This window comes from Anneissia japonica, unplaced genomic scaffold, assembly GCF_011630105.1.
Source record: "Anneissia japonica isolate Jap-2015-1 unplaced genomic scaffold, ASM1163010v1 scaffold287705_len1045735_cov187, whole genome shotgun sequence".
Lineage (NCBI taxonomy): Eukaryota > Metazoa > Echinodermata > Crinoidea > Comatulida > Comatulidae > Anneissia > Anneissia japonica.
The window spans coordinates 797,590-814,092 of NW_022709509.1; the positions used below are offsets into that span (position 1 = coordinate 797,590).

At 33.8% G+C, this 16,503-nt stretch overlaps 3 protein-coding genes across 3 annotated transcripts in view; 1 reads left to right on the plus strand and 2 right to left on the minus strand.

The window, feature by feature from the left end:
• The window catches only part of LOC117106728 (protein phosphatase 1 regulatory subunit 21-like), a 28,816-nt gene extending 26,527 nt beyond the window's left edge, over positions 1-2,289 (minus strand). Inside the window, exon 1 of the mRNA XM_033248141.1 lies at positions 2,150-2,289. Within this exon, the coding sequence (XP_033104032.1) occupies positions 2,150-2,200 (51 nt within the window). The 5' untranslated portion in view covers positions 2,201-2,289. The remainder of the gene's footprint in view (positions 1-2,149) is intronic.
• On the plus strand, positions 2,260-6,303 carry LOC117106733 (transmembrane protein 223-like). Its single transcript, XM_033248154.1, has 3 exons — positions 2,260-2,393; positions 4,409-5,031; positions 5,480-6,303. Exons 2-3 carry the CDS (start codon positions 4,419-4,421, stop codon positions 5,773-5,775), a joined length of 909 nt encoding a protein of 302 aa, XP_033104045.1. The 5' UTR covers positions 2,260-2,393; positions 4,409-4,418; the 3' UTR covers positions 5,776-6,303.
• A 981-nt stretch (positions 6,304-7,284) lies between these two features.
• Positions 7,285-16,503, minus strand: part of LOC117106732 (forkhead box protein N3-like) — a gene marked incomplete in the record, with an annotated part of 38,076 nt that continues 28,857 nt past the window's right edge. The window contains 3 exon segments of the mRNA XM_033248153.1: positions 7,285-10,020; positions 11,206-11,377; positions 12,414-12,482. Coding sequence (XP_033104044.1) covers positions 9,585-10,020; positions 11,206-11,377; positions 12,414-12,482 — 677 coding nt within the window.

Genomic DNA, 16,503 nt, shown 5'->3' on the forward strand with positions numbered 1-16,503 from the left:
ACCAAATATAAATGTTTTCCGAAGTAATCTGCAGACTACATTATTCACTAATTTATCAATAATGTCAGTAACCATTAATCGTGTGCTCGAAAATCCACAATGCCTAAACACCGAAAATCGACAGTGTCAGAGTTGAAAATCGACAGTGCTTGAAAACCTACACTGCAAAAACAGCATGGAGCATTTAAACACAAAGCTCCATGCAATGTTGTCCCGTTTTTGATGACACGTTTAAAAGCTAAACGTGTTTAGGATCTTCACGTGTTTAGCATTACATGTGCTTAGAATATATAATAGACCTACATAATAACCATGTTATTTTTTCTAAATTTCAAGTCACTAAAGTTGTTAAATGTAATGAATAAGGAATGTCTACATCTATCACAACATTTTAGCAATTACCGTACTGTATATCCAGTTCACGTTTTTACTTCTTTGGTTGTGTCATCTAATAGATAATTTGTTTTTCAATTACAAAGGTCTTTATTAATTTTCAGTTAAAACGTAATGTAGTAATTAGATGTGTATAAGAGACAGCCAGATACACTCTATTACACAATAAGTACGGCTAGAAACAAATAATAGCATACACTGAAATATAAATCAAGGTATAATATATATATTATAATTTAATATTTTTTTGAAACAGAATAAAATAGGTAAAATTTTATTGAAAAAAAAAACCAAACAAATTTTACATTTACGACGTATTGTTGATTTAATATGCTGAATCATTATTAATGGAATATAGGCCTACCTATTATATTTCTATAAATTAATCAACAATTATCTCATTAATCACACTATCGTAAATTGTCCTATTGAAGCATTATTGAAGTATTATTAATTATTCACTAAAGCATTATTCGAGCACCTTTATTATTATTATTATTATTTATTTTTTTATATATTATTTATCAACCAGATTAACATTGAAAACATGAATATGCATATGTGCATAAAATTATCGCAGAAAATAAACTTATAATTTATAAGATTATTTTTTAAAACAGAATCAAATAGACAACGTTTTTATTTAAAAGCAGGTTTTGCATGGACGTAATTTTATTTACTATGCTGATTATTACTATTTCATTAATCAAACTATCGTAAAATTATTATTATTAATATTATTGTTGTTGTTTGTTTATTTTTTGTTTTATGTATATGCCTAGGCCTATATAATATATATTGTATACATTTAATAATTTAATTAGAAATAATTATTTAAACTAATTTTTAAACAAATATAATATAATATTAACAATAATATAGGCTAGGCTAGACCTAATCAATTATTGATATAAAAAAAGGCAAATATTTAGAATATCATTAATACAACACCTTCATGACAGTCCAGCCCTCCAAATCTTGTTTTAATAAATAACTGAATTCACTTCAATGATATATTTTGATCTTCATTCATTATTATTATTATCATTTACTTTTTATTAATATTTATTTATTATTATTATTATTACTATTATTATTATTATCTGTATTATTATTATTATTATTATTATGTCTTGCCATTAACATTATCATTGTTTCTTTGGAAGGCATCTTGTACAGCTGGGACATGTTACATTTTGCCTCACCGGTCTCATTACGTTTTGAGTGAAATAAAATTATGAATTATGAATTATACCAATGTCATATTGATAAAAACATCGATTCGATTAATTAACAGCAGCTTTTCGCACTGTGGCAGCACCGATAGAAAACAGCAACTTTTTGGCAATGCGGCAGTGCCAGTAGAAAACGGCAGCTTTTTGTCACTGCGGCAGTGCCGGTAGAAAACAGCAGCTTTTTTTGGCACTGCGGCAGTGCCGATAGCCACTACCCAAGAATTTAGCCTTTCTTATTTCTGTTGGTTACGCACCACTGACTTGGGTTGTTTGTCATCACTTCAAGATGTCTGCCGATTCGTGGATAAGCCGTTGCCACAATTAAAATAGGCCCAGGCCAGGTCAAATACCCCTATATTTTGTACGGCAGAATATGCCAGGAGGGCCCAGGCAGGTACTTTTCCGACTTGTCGCGGTGGCAGTGCTGCCTGCTCGCGCTCGCGAAACTTTCCTATCGTAATCATGTCACCAAACGCATCGTGTTTTAAATTGCTTTTCGAGTAAAATGTCCAACAATTTACCTTTGCAAATTCCTGAGCCAATTTCTGATACTTTGTTTGTATATCAGTCATAATTATAGAGTAGGCAAAGTATATTTGAAAGCAAAAATTGGGCGTTTCTTCCGAGATTTCTAGTCATAACATAACTCGTCATGCGCCGGCAGCCGGTTAAAGTGCAAAGGTTAGAAATTGACCCGTATCGATTCCGCGACATAAACACATGTGGATGCTGATCGAAAAAGGGCAGACATACAAATTTCAATAGGTAGGGTACATACAATAGTTGTTTTCACCATATAGTATTCTAAGGCCTACGTAGGAATCATGCGTTAATGTCAGTGCCATGCTTATGAGTTTTATTGTTAATGTTATTCCTAGCCAGGCCACCGCAGTGTAGCCTAAACTAAGCCTGGCCCGGGCCTAGGCTCTAGCTAGCCTAGCTGTGTGTGATGGTTCTTGAAAAATAGAGGACACGTACTTGTGGACGTCGAGCTGTCTGTCTACCTTTCTGGGCCTAGCCAAGGCCTAATCTTGTGTAGGACTTGGAGGTCTACGCTAGGATCGTTGAAATAACTAAAGGTCTGGCTAGAGAGCTTGGGCTTCGTTGTGATTAGTGGAGAAAGAAAATGTAAAGATGCATTTAAAATGTGAAGGAGGCCTAGACTAGGCGGATTATGACCGGTTGAGCCGCCGACAAATTGAACCACCGTTCATTTCTATGGAACACCAAGCGCGTCTCTCAGTGAATGTAGTGCGTTAATTGCGGCGTATTTCAATTGACTTATTCGTTCTTGGTACTGTTGTTTGGGATGTATTTCAGTTTATTTACTCAATTATTTCAATTTATTTAATACTCGGTTTTTGCACTGATTTATTAAATATTTTTGGGACGTATTTCAATTTATGTACTTGTTCTTTCTATCGTTTTAATTTAAATTTTGTGAGTATTTGCTTAGTCAGCTTGCCAGATAGTAAAAAAAAAATTCCATACATTCTTATCATTTATTATATATAAGTTCAACAAATAGTACAAAAATAAAAATATATAAATTACAAAACCATAGTAAATACTGTATAATAACATAGGCCTACTGTAACACATTTAAATTTATTGTTCATAGTCATCTGTCTAATTCAGTCGGCTTGCCACATAGTAAAAAAAAAACTCCATACATTCTTATCATTTATTATATATAAGTTTAACAAATAGTACAAAAATAAAAATATATTAATTACAAAACCATATTAAATACTGTATAATAACATAGGCCTAACACATTTAAATTTATTGTTCATAGTCATCTGTCTAATTCAGTCGGCTTGCCATAGTAAACATAGTAAATATAAAACATATAATAAATAATTTAATTAAATAATTTAACAAAATAGTACAAATAATGAATAAGTTAATTGAAATACGCTGCAAACCAAACGTAAATAAACACATTTTTAATACGATTTTGCAATTATACAACTTCATTTATTTTTATAAAAATGTAGTACATAAAATTACATTTTTAATAAGATTTTGCAATTATACAACTTCATTTATTCTTATAAAAATGTAGTACATAAAATAATCAAAATTCTAATTTTCAATTACACAACTTATACATCACGAATGCCGAGTTGACTGCAGCTGAACTTTTTGTGGCCGAGTTAATTTGTGGCCGAGTTGACTTGTGGCCGAGTTGACTGTGGCCGAGTTGGATCGAATTCCCTTAGTAGATGTAAAATAAGAGACTTCTATTTATCTTATTTTGGCGAGCAGCTGATCGAGAAATCATCCCAACTATTTACAAACCAAAGTACCTCTCATTCCTTTCTTTCTAATACTAACTGTAAAACTTCAAATAGAAGCCCTGGGCTTCCTTCTTTTTTAGGAACTTTGGATGGGCTTTCTTCGAGATGGACTTCTCTTCAAGGTTACTTTTGCAAACTGAAAAGGAGGGCTTCTTTTCAAAATGAATGCTACGATTTTATTTTAACGATGCTAGTACAATGAAATAATATTCATACTGACACGCTATCATAAATAGTCAAAGATTATGTCAGTATGACTGTAAGTACTATTTCGAAAGAAGCCCATATTATCTTGATTTGAAGCCCATGGGTTTCTTTTCGAGATTTCGATTACTTATTGCAAACTGAAGCAGGAGGCTTCTATTCGAGATGGTGCTTCTTTTCTAGATTACTTTTGCAAACTGAAGAGTGTAGCTTCTTTTCAGAGATCGGCTCCTGTTCAAGGTTTTAATTAATTTAATAATTGTTTTTTTGTAGGGTACAGCGTATGTCAGCAGACTTTTGGAAGTCTCAGGAACTATTCATAACAAGTAATAGACCACAGAATACAATTATCATTATGCAATGCTTCCAGAAAATGTATATCCTGAAATTCCATCAATTGCAATGCCTCCCTCTGATCATACAGCCCAGTTACAACATGTTTACTAGCTGCAAACTGTTGACCATCTGCAAACTACTTACCAGCTGCCAGCTGTTTACCAGAGTGACATCTTATAGAAGAATTTCCAGGTGGCCAATTGCGTATCATCAAGCCATCTGCAATAGGAATAGATCTGTCGTCCCTTTAGCAGTCAAACCGCTGCTTGTTAGATATTGCAGCAATGAAATTACGAAGCCTGTTCTATTGTACAGGGGTGAACAGAAGAGACTATTCCAGTTCGTCAGTTTCTTTGCCATCAGCCAGTTGATATTTTGGGTTTATTTAACGAACTTTGCGTTCACTTCAATGAAAGACTCTCACATGAAACAAGAAATAAAGTATGGTCCAGAGGGTGCACCAAATGAACTACGAAACTGGACTACGTGGGAGGGAATAAAATTGAATCTCTCTGCATCAAGGTGGAGATATGGAGTCACAGTTTTATCAATGATAGCAGGTCTGTGTACATACAATATTGTATAGCAATATTATAATTAATTAATATTTATTTGGCAAAGTATACATGGATACACGCTCAAAAATGTATGTATATACCGTATTCATTTGAATGAATTTCCTAGGGCCTTTATTGTTGAGAATGTTTTTTGAAGGGGAATTTATTCGAAGGAGGTGTATATTCGAGGGAGCCGTTAATTATGGTTGGCGTAAATTGGATACATATGTATACTACAACACATAATTACCGGCAAAATGTGTTATTTCGTGACTTTTGGTCCGAACTATGTTAGGAAAAATGTAATTCTACCAGAGTAAAACTGTAGCTTATATTTTATCAGTATATCGTCAGTATCATCATCTTTGTATTACCGCCCTCATACAATCATCTGGACTATTTGTTGTTATTACTGTTTGACGTAACATTTTTAATCTACTTATATTTCCAGGTGGAGGGATATTTACACTGGCATTTCTGTATTCCCGAAAGAACATCAACGCTCTAGTGCTACGCCAGGGTGGAAAACATCTCACATTTAAGACTTACGGCATCTTCGCCCAAGGCTACACGTTCACCGTGCCAGTGAAGCATGTATCGTGTGAATACACACGCCACGGCGGACGGAAAACCTTGCCAATTAAAGTGAAGGACCATCGAATGTTTTACACGCTGGACACAGGTGACGGGAAGTTCTACAATGGACGATTATTTGACACATCTGTTACAGTTAGGCGTCATTTTTAGTTTTGAATTGTTGCAGTTTTTACCACTTTTAAAAATAACTGTCTGGGAAAAACCCTTTAAAAATTCAATTAATATCATGAATTGCAAATTTAAATGAAGCAATAATTCACTATCTTGTTAGTAAGACGCAGATCTAAAAATAGTTGTTTTTCATTGAATAAATCTCTATTATTACTATTTAAGTTTGTCAATTACATTATCCATATCTGGGCATGATGTTTTTATATCACTCACACCTATATATAGCCATGATGTCATATAGTATGACACACCTGGAAGTTTTCTTACCTGACTACTAGCAAATTTAATGATACAGGAATGGTAAATTATTAATGCATTTGTTATCAATAGATGGGGCGTTTATTGTTGAGAAGGTTTATTCAAGGGAGGCATTATTTTTGTTGGTGTAATATGGATAACGTGTATATACTCAAATAAATTTCCATCAAAACTTTTTATTGCATGATACAAACCAGGTTAGAAAAATGAAATTCTACTGGATAAAACATTAATAGAATGTGTTGAGAATGATGTTGTCTAAATTAGGTTTTTTTTTTCATTCAGGAGGCATTCAATTACTATTATTATTAACACAGACGGATTTATGTGACAAATTGATTTTCGCATGGTGTTGCACTTTATCAGCACGCACAGAGAGAATCTGTATCACATTTACTTGATGTTGAAGATCGCCCTCTATGTTAACTTTTGGAAGCATCAATGATGATATATTGTAGAGGGCATTTTTCTGCTGGTTTGTAAGTTCATACAGAGGTTAATTATATTTATGAGATAAACAGATCTCTTGCATATTGCAAATGGTAGTCTGAGTGCCAGATTATTTTTAGGAATAGGCCTATTTACTGTGATATAAATGCCAACTTCAAATTCACATTAATTTGGCCGAATCTACTTTGTGCAGAGAATGTATTTACATAAATGTTTAATATTTTGACATGTGTGTCTCAATCATCCGCATTCAAAATCGGATTCTCACAACTTGGCATTGTTGAGCCAACACCTAACTATAGTGGTTGAAAATCAATCCCTGCCTCTTTTCTTTTCATAGGCTCTAAATTCAGCTAGGATATCTTTCAGAATGTTCCGCAGTTTGCTCAAGTACAAGTCCACCCTCTTGAAGAAAAAAATCAGAGCATGTTTAAGTCAAGCACTCGCTGTGTTGTACGATGAATCCAACTCCGCTCCCTAAGGGCGCGAGACAACACCACGCCATCTGCCGATTGACGGTGGCAGTCTGAGCAGGTCACCGTTAAAAACCATCCGTTGTAGCGAATGCTCGGCTTTAGGGAACAAAGAATCATGGGCCTAGGTGAGATAAGTCTAGAGTAGCCCTCAGAGAGACAAGCATAATACCTCAAGAGGCCTAGGTAGATCAGGCCAAAATTCGTACTTGGTTTCCAAAATATCTGAAATCGGGGGGGGGGGGCGCCTTATTCATGAGCAAGTATTTTACAGAACATAACAACATTTAGCTCATAATAAGTCAACTTGTCTTGCTTGGTTTAGTTGGCATACAGTTTCCAAACCCTACTAATTCTACTATACACTTTTCTTTTTTCTATTTTCCTTGGTTCAAAATTTTAATTGCTATTGCAAGTAAGATATCAATAAATTAACCGTCACAAATGCCTAATTATAAATGATTATACAACTAATATACTTGAGAGAAATTATATGAAAAAATATAATTATACCATATTCCACTTAAATTCCAGTAAAATAATTTTTTTAAATGGTTATTAACTAAAATATATCTTACACAAGGACTACTACTAGGAAATTAAGATAATATACAATATATCTTTGGATTTGATGCCGGCCTCACTGCGTTTACCCCTTTAAGCACCTTGTGGAATACAAACCAACTTGTTCAATATTTAATTTTTTATACATTTTTCTATTAATATCCAGAGAATAATTTAGCATTCTATTTAATAAGTTGGATTTGATCATGTTCAGAAAAACAAAATGGCACAAAAAAATTCAGGTCTAGCATTTCATTTTACATGTTATATGCATTGGAAGATCGTCGTAAAATATTATAATACCTTAATGAGCGAAATCGTTAAAAAGATACATGCATAATTAATCAGTTAATATAATAACATTAAATTGACATTTCTTGGCATACAAAATGTCCAAATCATTGGTACATATTTCATATACATTCAGAAAGAAAAGGAATATAATACTAAAAAGAATAATCGTAGAAATAATTGTTGAATTTTGACGAGATTAAACAATTATTTCAAATTATTATCTAAAATTAATTATAGAAAAAATAGAAAATTCATGACTAGATACATTAAACATAATAATAAGCTTTTGTTCATATGGCTTATGATAATTAATATTTTTAATTTGTAATATTTTCTTTGTAAAAATTATTTGAATCTCAATTGAGTTGTTCAGCAGTTCTTTTTTTTTAGATGTAAAGTTTGTTAGTACATAATAATATATAAAGGGTTAAATTAGACAATAATTAACAGTCTTTGTTAATCATCTAATAATTTCCACATGAGTTTCAAACCATCTGAGCAGACTAGATTACGCAAAATAATTTATAAACACAATCAAAATTATTCTTCTTTTTTTTTTGTTCACATAAAAGGTTACATTAAAAATGTGGTAAGGTTTGCATAACATCCATTTCATACATCACAAAAGCAGCATTCCACCATTTGTGCAGCCACCCTCTGAAACAAACCCTGATAATGTACATACATAAAAAAAATCTTCATTAATTTTAAAAACAGACAAAATTTTGCTTTCTAAAATACTTTGTTCATTTGTCCATGACAGAAATAAACCTGGATCTTGGATTGGTAAGAGAAAATATGGAGATGATCATAACAAATATTAAAATATATATATACTGTATATTACATGGAGAGGTAGTGATCCCTTTAGATCCAACCCTCAACCTCTGAAAGAAACCAACAAACAAATATACATAACCATATTTAAGCATTTATTTGTTTACATGAAAACGCATGTATATATGTATATATTATAGACTATAATATATTCATATATGTTTTTGTAAATAAATATATGATGTATATGAAAAATCGTTGGCATGGAAGCACAGTTGTCAGAGAGCATGGGGAAGTCATGAAAGAAAACCACACAAGTAGACGATTTCAGTGTGCAGACGAATTTTGATTCGGGGCTTAGTACTAACTATTAAGACAATTGGCTCTCTCAAAGTGTATTTCTAGTAACGCAACAAGAGCTGGGTAAACTGGCCGAAATTAGCCTCGTCTTATGCACTGACGTTTCTTAATGTGTACATGTTGGTATAAAAACACAAATATCAGAAGTAGCAGACAGTTGGAAGATTAATCAATATCTCGGGCACACTCGCATGTTGACAAATTCACTGTCTGGTATAAATATAAATAATAATTGCTTGCCTTTGTTAGTGTTTCTTAAATTTCATAAAGCTAGTTTTTGCCCAATTTTTTTAAAAATCATTCATTGTTAATCTACTGTGAGACAATTATAAAAAATCCCTAGTTATATAATATTTTAAAACTAAGGATAAGGTCATAATCTTTGTCAGAACACAAAATTCACCTATTATTATTTTAGTATAGCACATTTGTCAAAATTACTCTCTTCTCTGATATCCTTTCCTGTATGATTTCAAAGCTGTCTGCGAGAGTATCCATCTCGGATAGACTCTCTCACGTCTCCATACAGAATCCATACATGGCACCATTTTTCGGAAGAGGGTCAATGCAGACCTGATTTCCATCCTTTACAAAGCTTTGATAATTATAGAATCATCTTGCCGTTATTTGGTTTACAGAGGTCTTGGTCTCAACGGAGGTATTACGTTGGACTCCTGCTAAGTTGAGAAGCAAATCTGCACCTTCCACTGCTGCCGAATCTGCAGTCTCCATTGCAACGGGAGAATCCGAAATGGTCCTCTTCTTGATTGGCAGGCGTATCTTCAGCTCTTTACGGAACCCGCAACCGTAGCCACTATCACCAAGTCCGCAGGATTCCTCGTCATCTTCATCTTCCATTTCAGATTCGGTGCCAACGCTCTCAAAATCGCTCATATCGCTCTCCACCGGATCATCATCTGATGCGGTGTAACCCTTCTCCGTTGGAAGAGCTGCTACCGGAATGGTTCTGCGTACAGCAGAGCCGATGCTATAAGTATGATCTTCTGCTGGTGCTGGAGATGGGATACAGTTACCAGCTTGCCCGTTCCTAAACGAATAGATAATTAATAAGTCAGAATTTCGGGCAAACAATGATTTGCGAACTAAAGCAAGAAATTCATGAGATTTAAATAAATAGCCTCTCAATGACAGGTGTATAAGACAGGTTTAAGTGTTATAAATTATGGCTTTTAATGTTGATTGAATTATTGTGTTTTTCAAGACTAATGAAATTACAATGCTTGCCAAATGGAAATTTATAATCTACCTCATGATATAATCATATAAAAAAAAATCAAACTGATCTTAATTTCCTCACTACAAATTAGTGGTAGGAATGAACAGTAGATTGATTAAATAGTATTGTACTTAGACTGATTAAATAGTATTCGACTTGTACAATTGTGATTTGAAGAAGCAGATACGCGAGTGTAAAAAGGATCGAGTTCTGTATTGTGCATACACATTCTGGAATGCAACGCTACAAATTTACGTCTCCCATTCTCACCCTGTCACTATTACTAAACTACTAAATCCTTTCTGAGCCACTGGGGCTCATAGGGCTGGAGCTTATCCCCAGTTTCTGCAGTGTGAAGCGGATGAGAGTTGTACTCCCCTGGACGGGACACTAGTCCACCGCAGGTTAGTCCCCAGCAGATTGCTGGTACCCATTGATACAGCTGGGTGGACTGAAGCAATGTAGCTAAAGTGCCATGCCCAATGACACTAGCGAATCTGCACTGCGGAGACTCGAAACCCTTGACCTTATGATTGAAAGTCCGAACCTCAACCTCTACGTCAAACTGCCGCTACACCCTGTCACTATACAAGTTGATAATGATCGTTATCAACGAATGCTCTTCCACCACACTTTCTAAAAAAATTCTCTGTATTGCCAAAAGTATAAATTCAATATTTATATTTCTTAAACTTTTCTATAAAAAAAAAAAAAAATAGAACAATAAAATGTTGTTGCCACCAAAGACCAAAAATACTCTACAGACCCTAAAATTCAGTGGCAGGCAAGTTAGGAATTTTCAGTAAAAATAAAAAGTATATAAAACCAGCGATAAATGCTATGGTATCATCTGTCTCTTTAAAATTTAGTGAAAAGCTTGTGGAATTTGTAATTGAATTTTTTTTTATTAGTTTGTGTTATACTTGACCAAAGACCGTATTATCTTGAGGAGGTCTGCACAAAAGTATAAAAAAAACGTAATGTTTTCAAACCCACCTTCGATATCCATCTGTGAGTGCCATGTCTGCTAAGTCTGACAGCGTAGGCTTGCGCTCAATGGTTCCAAACTTCATCGTATTCATTAACACTAGGCCATTAGGCAGAACTATTGAATTGGATAGTGGCGTCTTCATGGTGTGCGCCCGATGCGGTGAAGTCAGCCGATCATCTGTTATGCGAAAAAAGTAATCAAAATTCAGCACATTTCTTCCCGGCATTTAATGCAGTATTTACACATTATGTAAGTTCGTCGATAACATAATTCCTACTACCAAAAATCATAATTTGTAGGGAAAGAGTATAATAATCATACTTGAATCATACCCTTAACTTAGTTAAATTTCAAAGGTTATTCTAATGTAATCCATATTTGGAAACTTATTGATTGAATCCTCAACTTAATAAAAAAATCAAAGCATGATTTCACATTCGCAATCTCGGGAATAGATTTGCTCAATTTACCATGATTAGAAACTTTATGAAGCAACGTATAAATGCTAAATATCATTATTGTTTTAGTTTTAGGATAATGTTTAGCATTTAACTTGAAATCAAAAATTATTCTAATGTACTCCATATTTGCAAACTTATGAATTGAATCCTCAACTTAATAAAAAATCAAAACATGATTTCACATTCACAACCTCGGGAATAGATTTGCTCAATTTACCATGATTATAGACTTAATGAAGCGATATATAAATGCTAAATATACCATTATTCTTTTATTTTCAGAATAATGTTTAGTATTTAATACCATTCTTAAAATTTTAAAGCAATTTTTCCTATAAAAAAACACATCAAACACACTCTTACGAAAGTTATATTCATTCAAAAAAAATTGTTTCATATTCAGTTGTTATTTGTTCAAATAAAGATGCGAAAGCTATTGTAAACACCATGAAAGTTTTATTTGTGTAAAGCAACCTCATTTCTTCACACCGATATATCAATGCTCTTGCAGCCATTGTTCTGATTGTCGGCCCGAGGCAATTACAAATTGGAATTTATCATTACAGCTAAGAGACTGACTTAAAACAAGCCAGAAACTGAAATGAATTACTTCGAGGAAATGTGAAGAAAACCCATCAACATGTGAAGTAAGTTACCCATATCATCAGTTCAATTATTGATAAAAAAAAATAAACAGGATAGAATACATCAAAGCAAATTTTAGGCAGGGTTTGATACAAAATGTAACTAACGTTGTTCCAATCTCTCCTCTGGGGGCGTCTTGAACATCATCATGGTTGCAGCGGCATCCACTTCAACTTCTGCAAAAAATAAAAATATCAAATGATAAGTAGGCATTCACTTTTAAACGAAGCAATAATTTTTAGTCAACATTCAAATGCGCATTTTACTATACATTTTCACATACGTATTCCAATGTGCAGTTCGATAATGCATGTTGCAGTAGCAGTCCAGCCGGTGTAGAACCTGCTTCATGAAAACGTGGACCCCCATCGAGGAAAAATGATTTTCATTTTGTTGGGGACACTGTTTTGAAAATTTGTCTGGTTTTCTATTCTTGAAAGTTGCATACCTCAGGCCCAACCATAATGGACTGAGGATGATGTTGACCCCTCACCGAGGAATAACGCAGTCATTTTAATGGCGAATCGCTGTTAATTTTCACATGTAGCGTTCTTGATATTGCATTCTTCTTCTGTACAACTCTCAAGGCTAGAACCATTCATAAATATATAATTGCAAACACAAAGCTAATGTTGAGATATTCTTATTACTTATATTGCAGCAATTGTGTAGCCAAGTAATGCACTTTCCACCATTTACTAACCACAATGGCAAAACCAGCCATTATTATATTTACTGTCATATTTTGCCATTCGCAATGCAGTAACAACACAATGACACAACCTACATAGGTATACATACAACTGAAATACCACAAAAGCGATCATAAATGACATAATAGCCTCAATTTTCTACAATTACTGACCTTGTGGTGTAAAGATCAGCAGCCTTAAAGTTCTTAAAGACTACGTTTTAGATCTGACAATTGTCAACAAACGTCAGACCTTTGTATTTCCCCGTACTCAATCATTTATCTATGTATATAAAAAATGAACACATAATGGTCTATAAAAATGCAGTTTGCCAATTAAGATGGAGGACTCAATGCCATTCAGGAACACTATCACAATATTTTTGGCTTTTTATGAGAGTTTGTAGTCAGTACTTTGAGATGAACCTGGCTGTCACACGCTTGCTAATGGGGGCGAAAGGATTTAGGGTTGTACTAATAGCATGAACAGGAAACATAGGTGTAAGCTCCTCGCCGTTACTATAGCCTTTTATCCAACAAGTACAATGTTAAAACAATCTGCAGTTAAATTCGGGAAAAATATTCCGTACTCTTCAAATATTCAATTAGAACATTGAATTGCTATTTAAATGGCAAGAAAGGTATTTGCATAGTTCTTATTTGATAACTAATAACATATAAAATACAGGTTTCCCTCCAATTTTAAGACCACTTTTGGGACAGAGGTTTGCATGGTCTAGCAGCTTTGGTTTCTAGTTAGAATAATAACAATAAGACATTTGATAATATGGGACCACAGAAAAGTGGTCTTTAATTGGAAGTCATCTAAAATAAGGAGACCTGTAAATATAGAAATTTAACTTTTGTTTCAAATTTCCAAGTTTATAAAATTTACAATGGCAGAATATCTTTTAATTTATTAACAGAGGATTTAAGGATGTATGAAAAATATATATATACTGTATATATTTACATTTAAAAAATTGCCCAGTTATTGAGTATGTAAAGGCTGTTTAAAATAATGCACTAAGCAAGATGGTAATGTTGTTAATTGTGGAAAAAAAATTTAATTTCTAATAGTAATGATCATATGTACACAGCCTCGCTCGAGCTGTAAGCCAAAAAGCTGCATGGTCTTATTATACTCGCGATAATAATGACAGAGTTTTGTGAAAACAAGAAACCAATGGTATTTCTGCGAAAGTCCACCTGTATAATGTATGGTAACCTGTTGTCAAATGAACCATTTTTCCCACGAGTTATTGGAATTATTTTTAAAACAATAAATAAAATTGAGTTTATAATAGCTATTAATTTCAAAAATCCAAGTCTGCTGTGTTTATAATTATTATTAAGAATCAGTCGTATTAGCTGACACTAAAGTTATTTAGATTTTTATTTATTCACTTATAAAACTGACATAATTTTCATTTTTCGATATTCACATTTATTTGTACTGATTGAAAAATATATCAGAAATCAGAAGTCAGATCCTGGACACAACATCAATCCATCTCTTGATAATGTTTTACTGTCAGAATTCGTTCTTATAATCAAATAAGACGATACTCCAAAGACAATCACACCGTTGCAATCAGCAACAAACATCGTTAAGTGATGTACTGTTTATATCGTGTTTGACCGTAACCATGACGACAGAGTGTGGATACAAGTAATAAATGCGCTTAACGTAAATCCTTCTTCAAAACTGCCTGTCTCAATATTCGGTAATGCGAGCCATTACAAGCGTTTCTTCATATTTTAAACCACGATACATTATAAAATCCAAACCATGTATGCCATGATAGATGATCCACACAGGCAAAAATTATACAATCACTTTGAGTAGTTTAAAATCAATCTCATTCACTTTTACTATATCACTTCGTATTACATTTTTATTTACATATTATTACCAAATGTAACTTAAAATAATATGTATCTATACTTTTAATTGTTAATGGAATGATAAGCTAATATAGATTACTGATTATTTAATACTATCTTCTTCCCCACCCTCCCCCCTGAATGAAGATCAGAGTTGGAAAAACATGTTTTAAAAATGATAAGGAGATAGCATATCAGTTACAGCATTTATTTTCTATTTAACAAACGGTATCCAATGACATACCTTATTCTAACTATTATACCTATAGAGCTGTGTCGATAACTACTCTGCAAGAGGATCCAAATTAATTCATGTTGCTTTCTGATGTTTCATGAAGAGCAATTAGAACTACACTCCATAACATTTTAAATGATCACTAACTTCTGATCTTGCAGTCATGGATAAAAACCTTTTGATAATTCAGCATTAAGTTGCTTTGAAACTGTAGAGAATAGTTCAAAGAGAATAACTGGAACAAAACTGACTCAAGGGATAATGTGGGATTAAAATATAGTTTGTCAGTCATTAATTCAAGACCACGTTTTGGGACCTGATATTTAGGGGTGTCTCTCGGTATGGTCTCTAATTAGAGGGTTACATTTGTGTTAATCTGGTGGTAGCCACTGTGTGTGCGCTGAAACATGAAAATCTCGCTGCCTCTCGTGTTTCAGCTGGAAGGCTGAATAGTTACGGTACATTAGCGCACTGTCTTTCGGATGAGACGTTTAAGCCGTTGGTCCTGTGTGCGTTTATGGCCCATGTGCATGTTACAGAACGCAGCTACATTCTTCGGAAAAGAGTAGGGGATTGTCTCCCGGTGTACTGCCAATCACAACCACAGGGACCCCACCAGAAATAAGTCTTCTTCTATACTTTCATGGGCTATCTTTGGTGTTTACACCAATTAAATAACCCAATCCAAAAACACTAGTGATTATCGGTATACTAATCAAGGTAATAAGTAAGCGGTACCAAAATACTTTAGTGATAGTTGACGGTACCAAAATACTAGAATGATGGTCAACAAAAACACCAGAATTAGGACTGCTGAGAAAGACACAAAGGATGACTGACGGCATCAAAAACAAGACAGATGGTTGCCAGTACCAATCACCAGAGGCATGGTCGATGGCAGCAAACACTAGAGTAATGGTTGATGGTTAATACAATCAATTAAAAAAACTTTATTTGTAGTGCATACAGACAGTAGGACTATGCAAACGAACCGTTTGAAAATATACAATTTCAATTTTGTTCACTACTCAAGCCAACAAGAGCTAATATCCGCGTCAAACATCAACCCGCAAGAACAATGACAATAATTTAATTAAAGACAATTTGCAAGGAGTAGCATTCGGGTAGGGTCGATGCCTAAAGCATGACAGCAAATATTACGGCAGAATTATTTGAACCATGGCTGCCAGGATAGATGTGAAAACAGAAATGAGATGAAGACCGAAAAAAGTAGGACAGGTGCTTGGATTGAGAATTCAAAACTGGGGGTGGAGGGGGGGTGCGGAAAATTGATAAAGCGGAATAAATTGCTACTCCAATAAACCAGAGCCTTGCAGGCGTCAACGTTCCTATGCATGATACACGACTTTTAGAAGTATATATA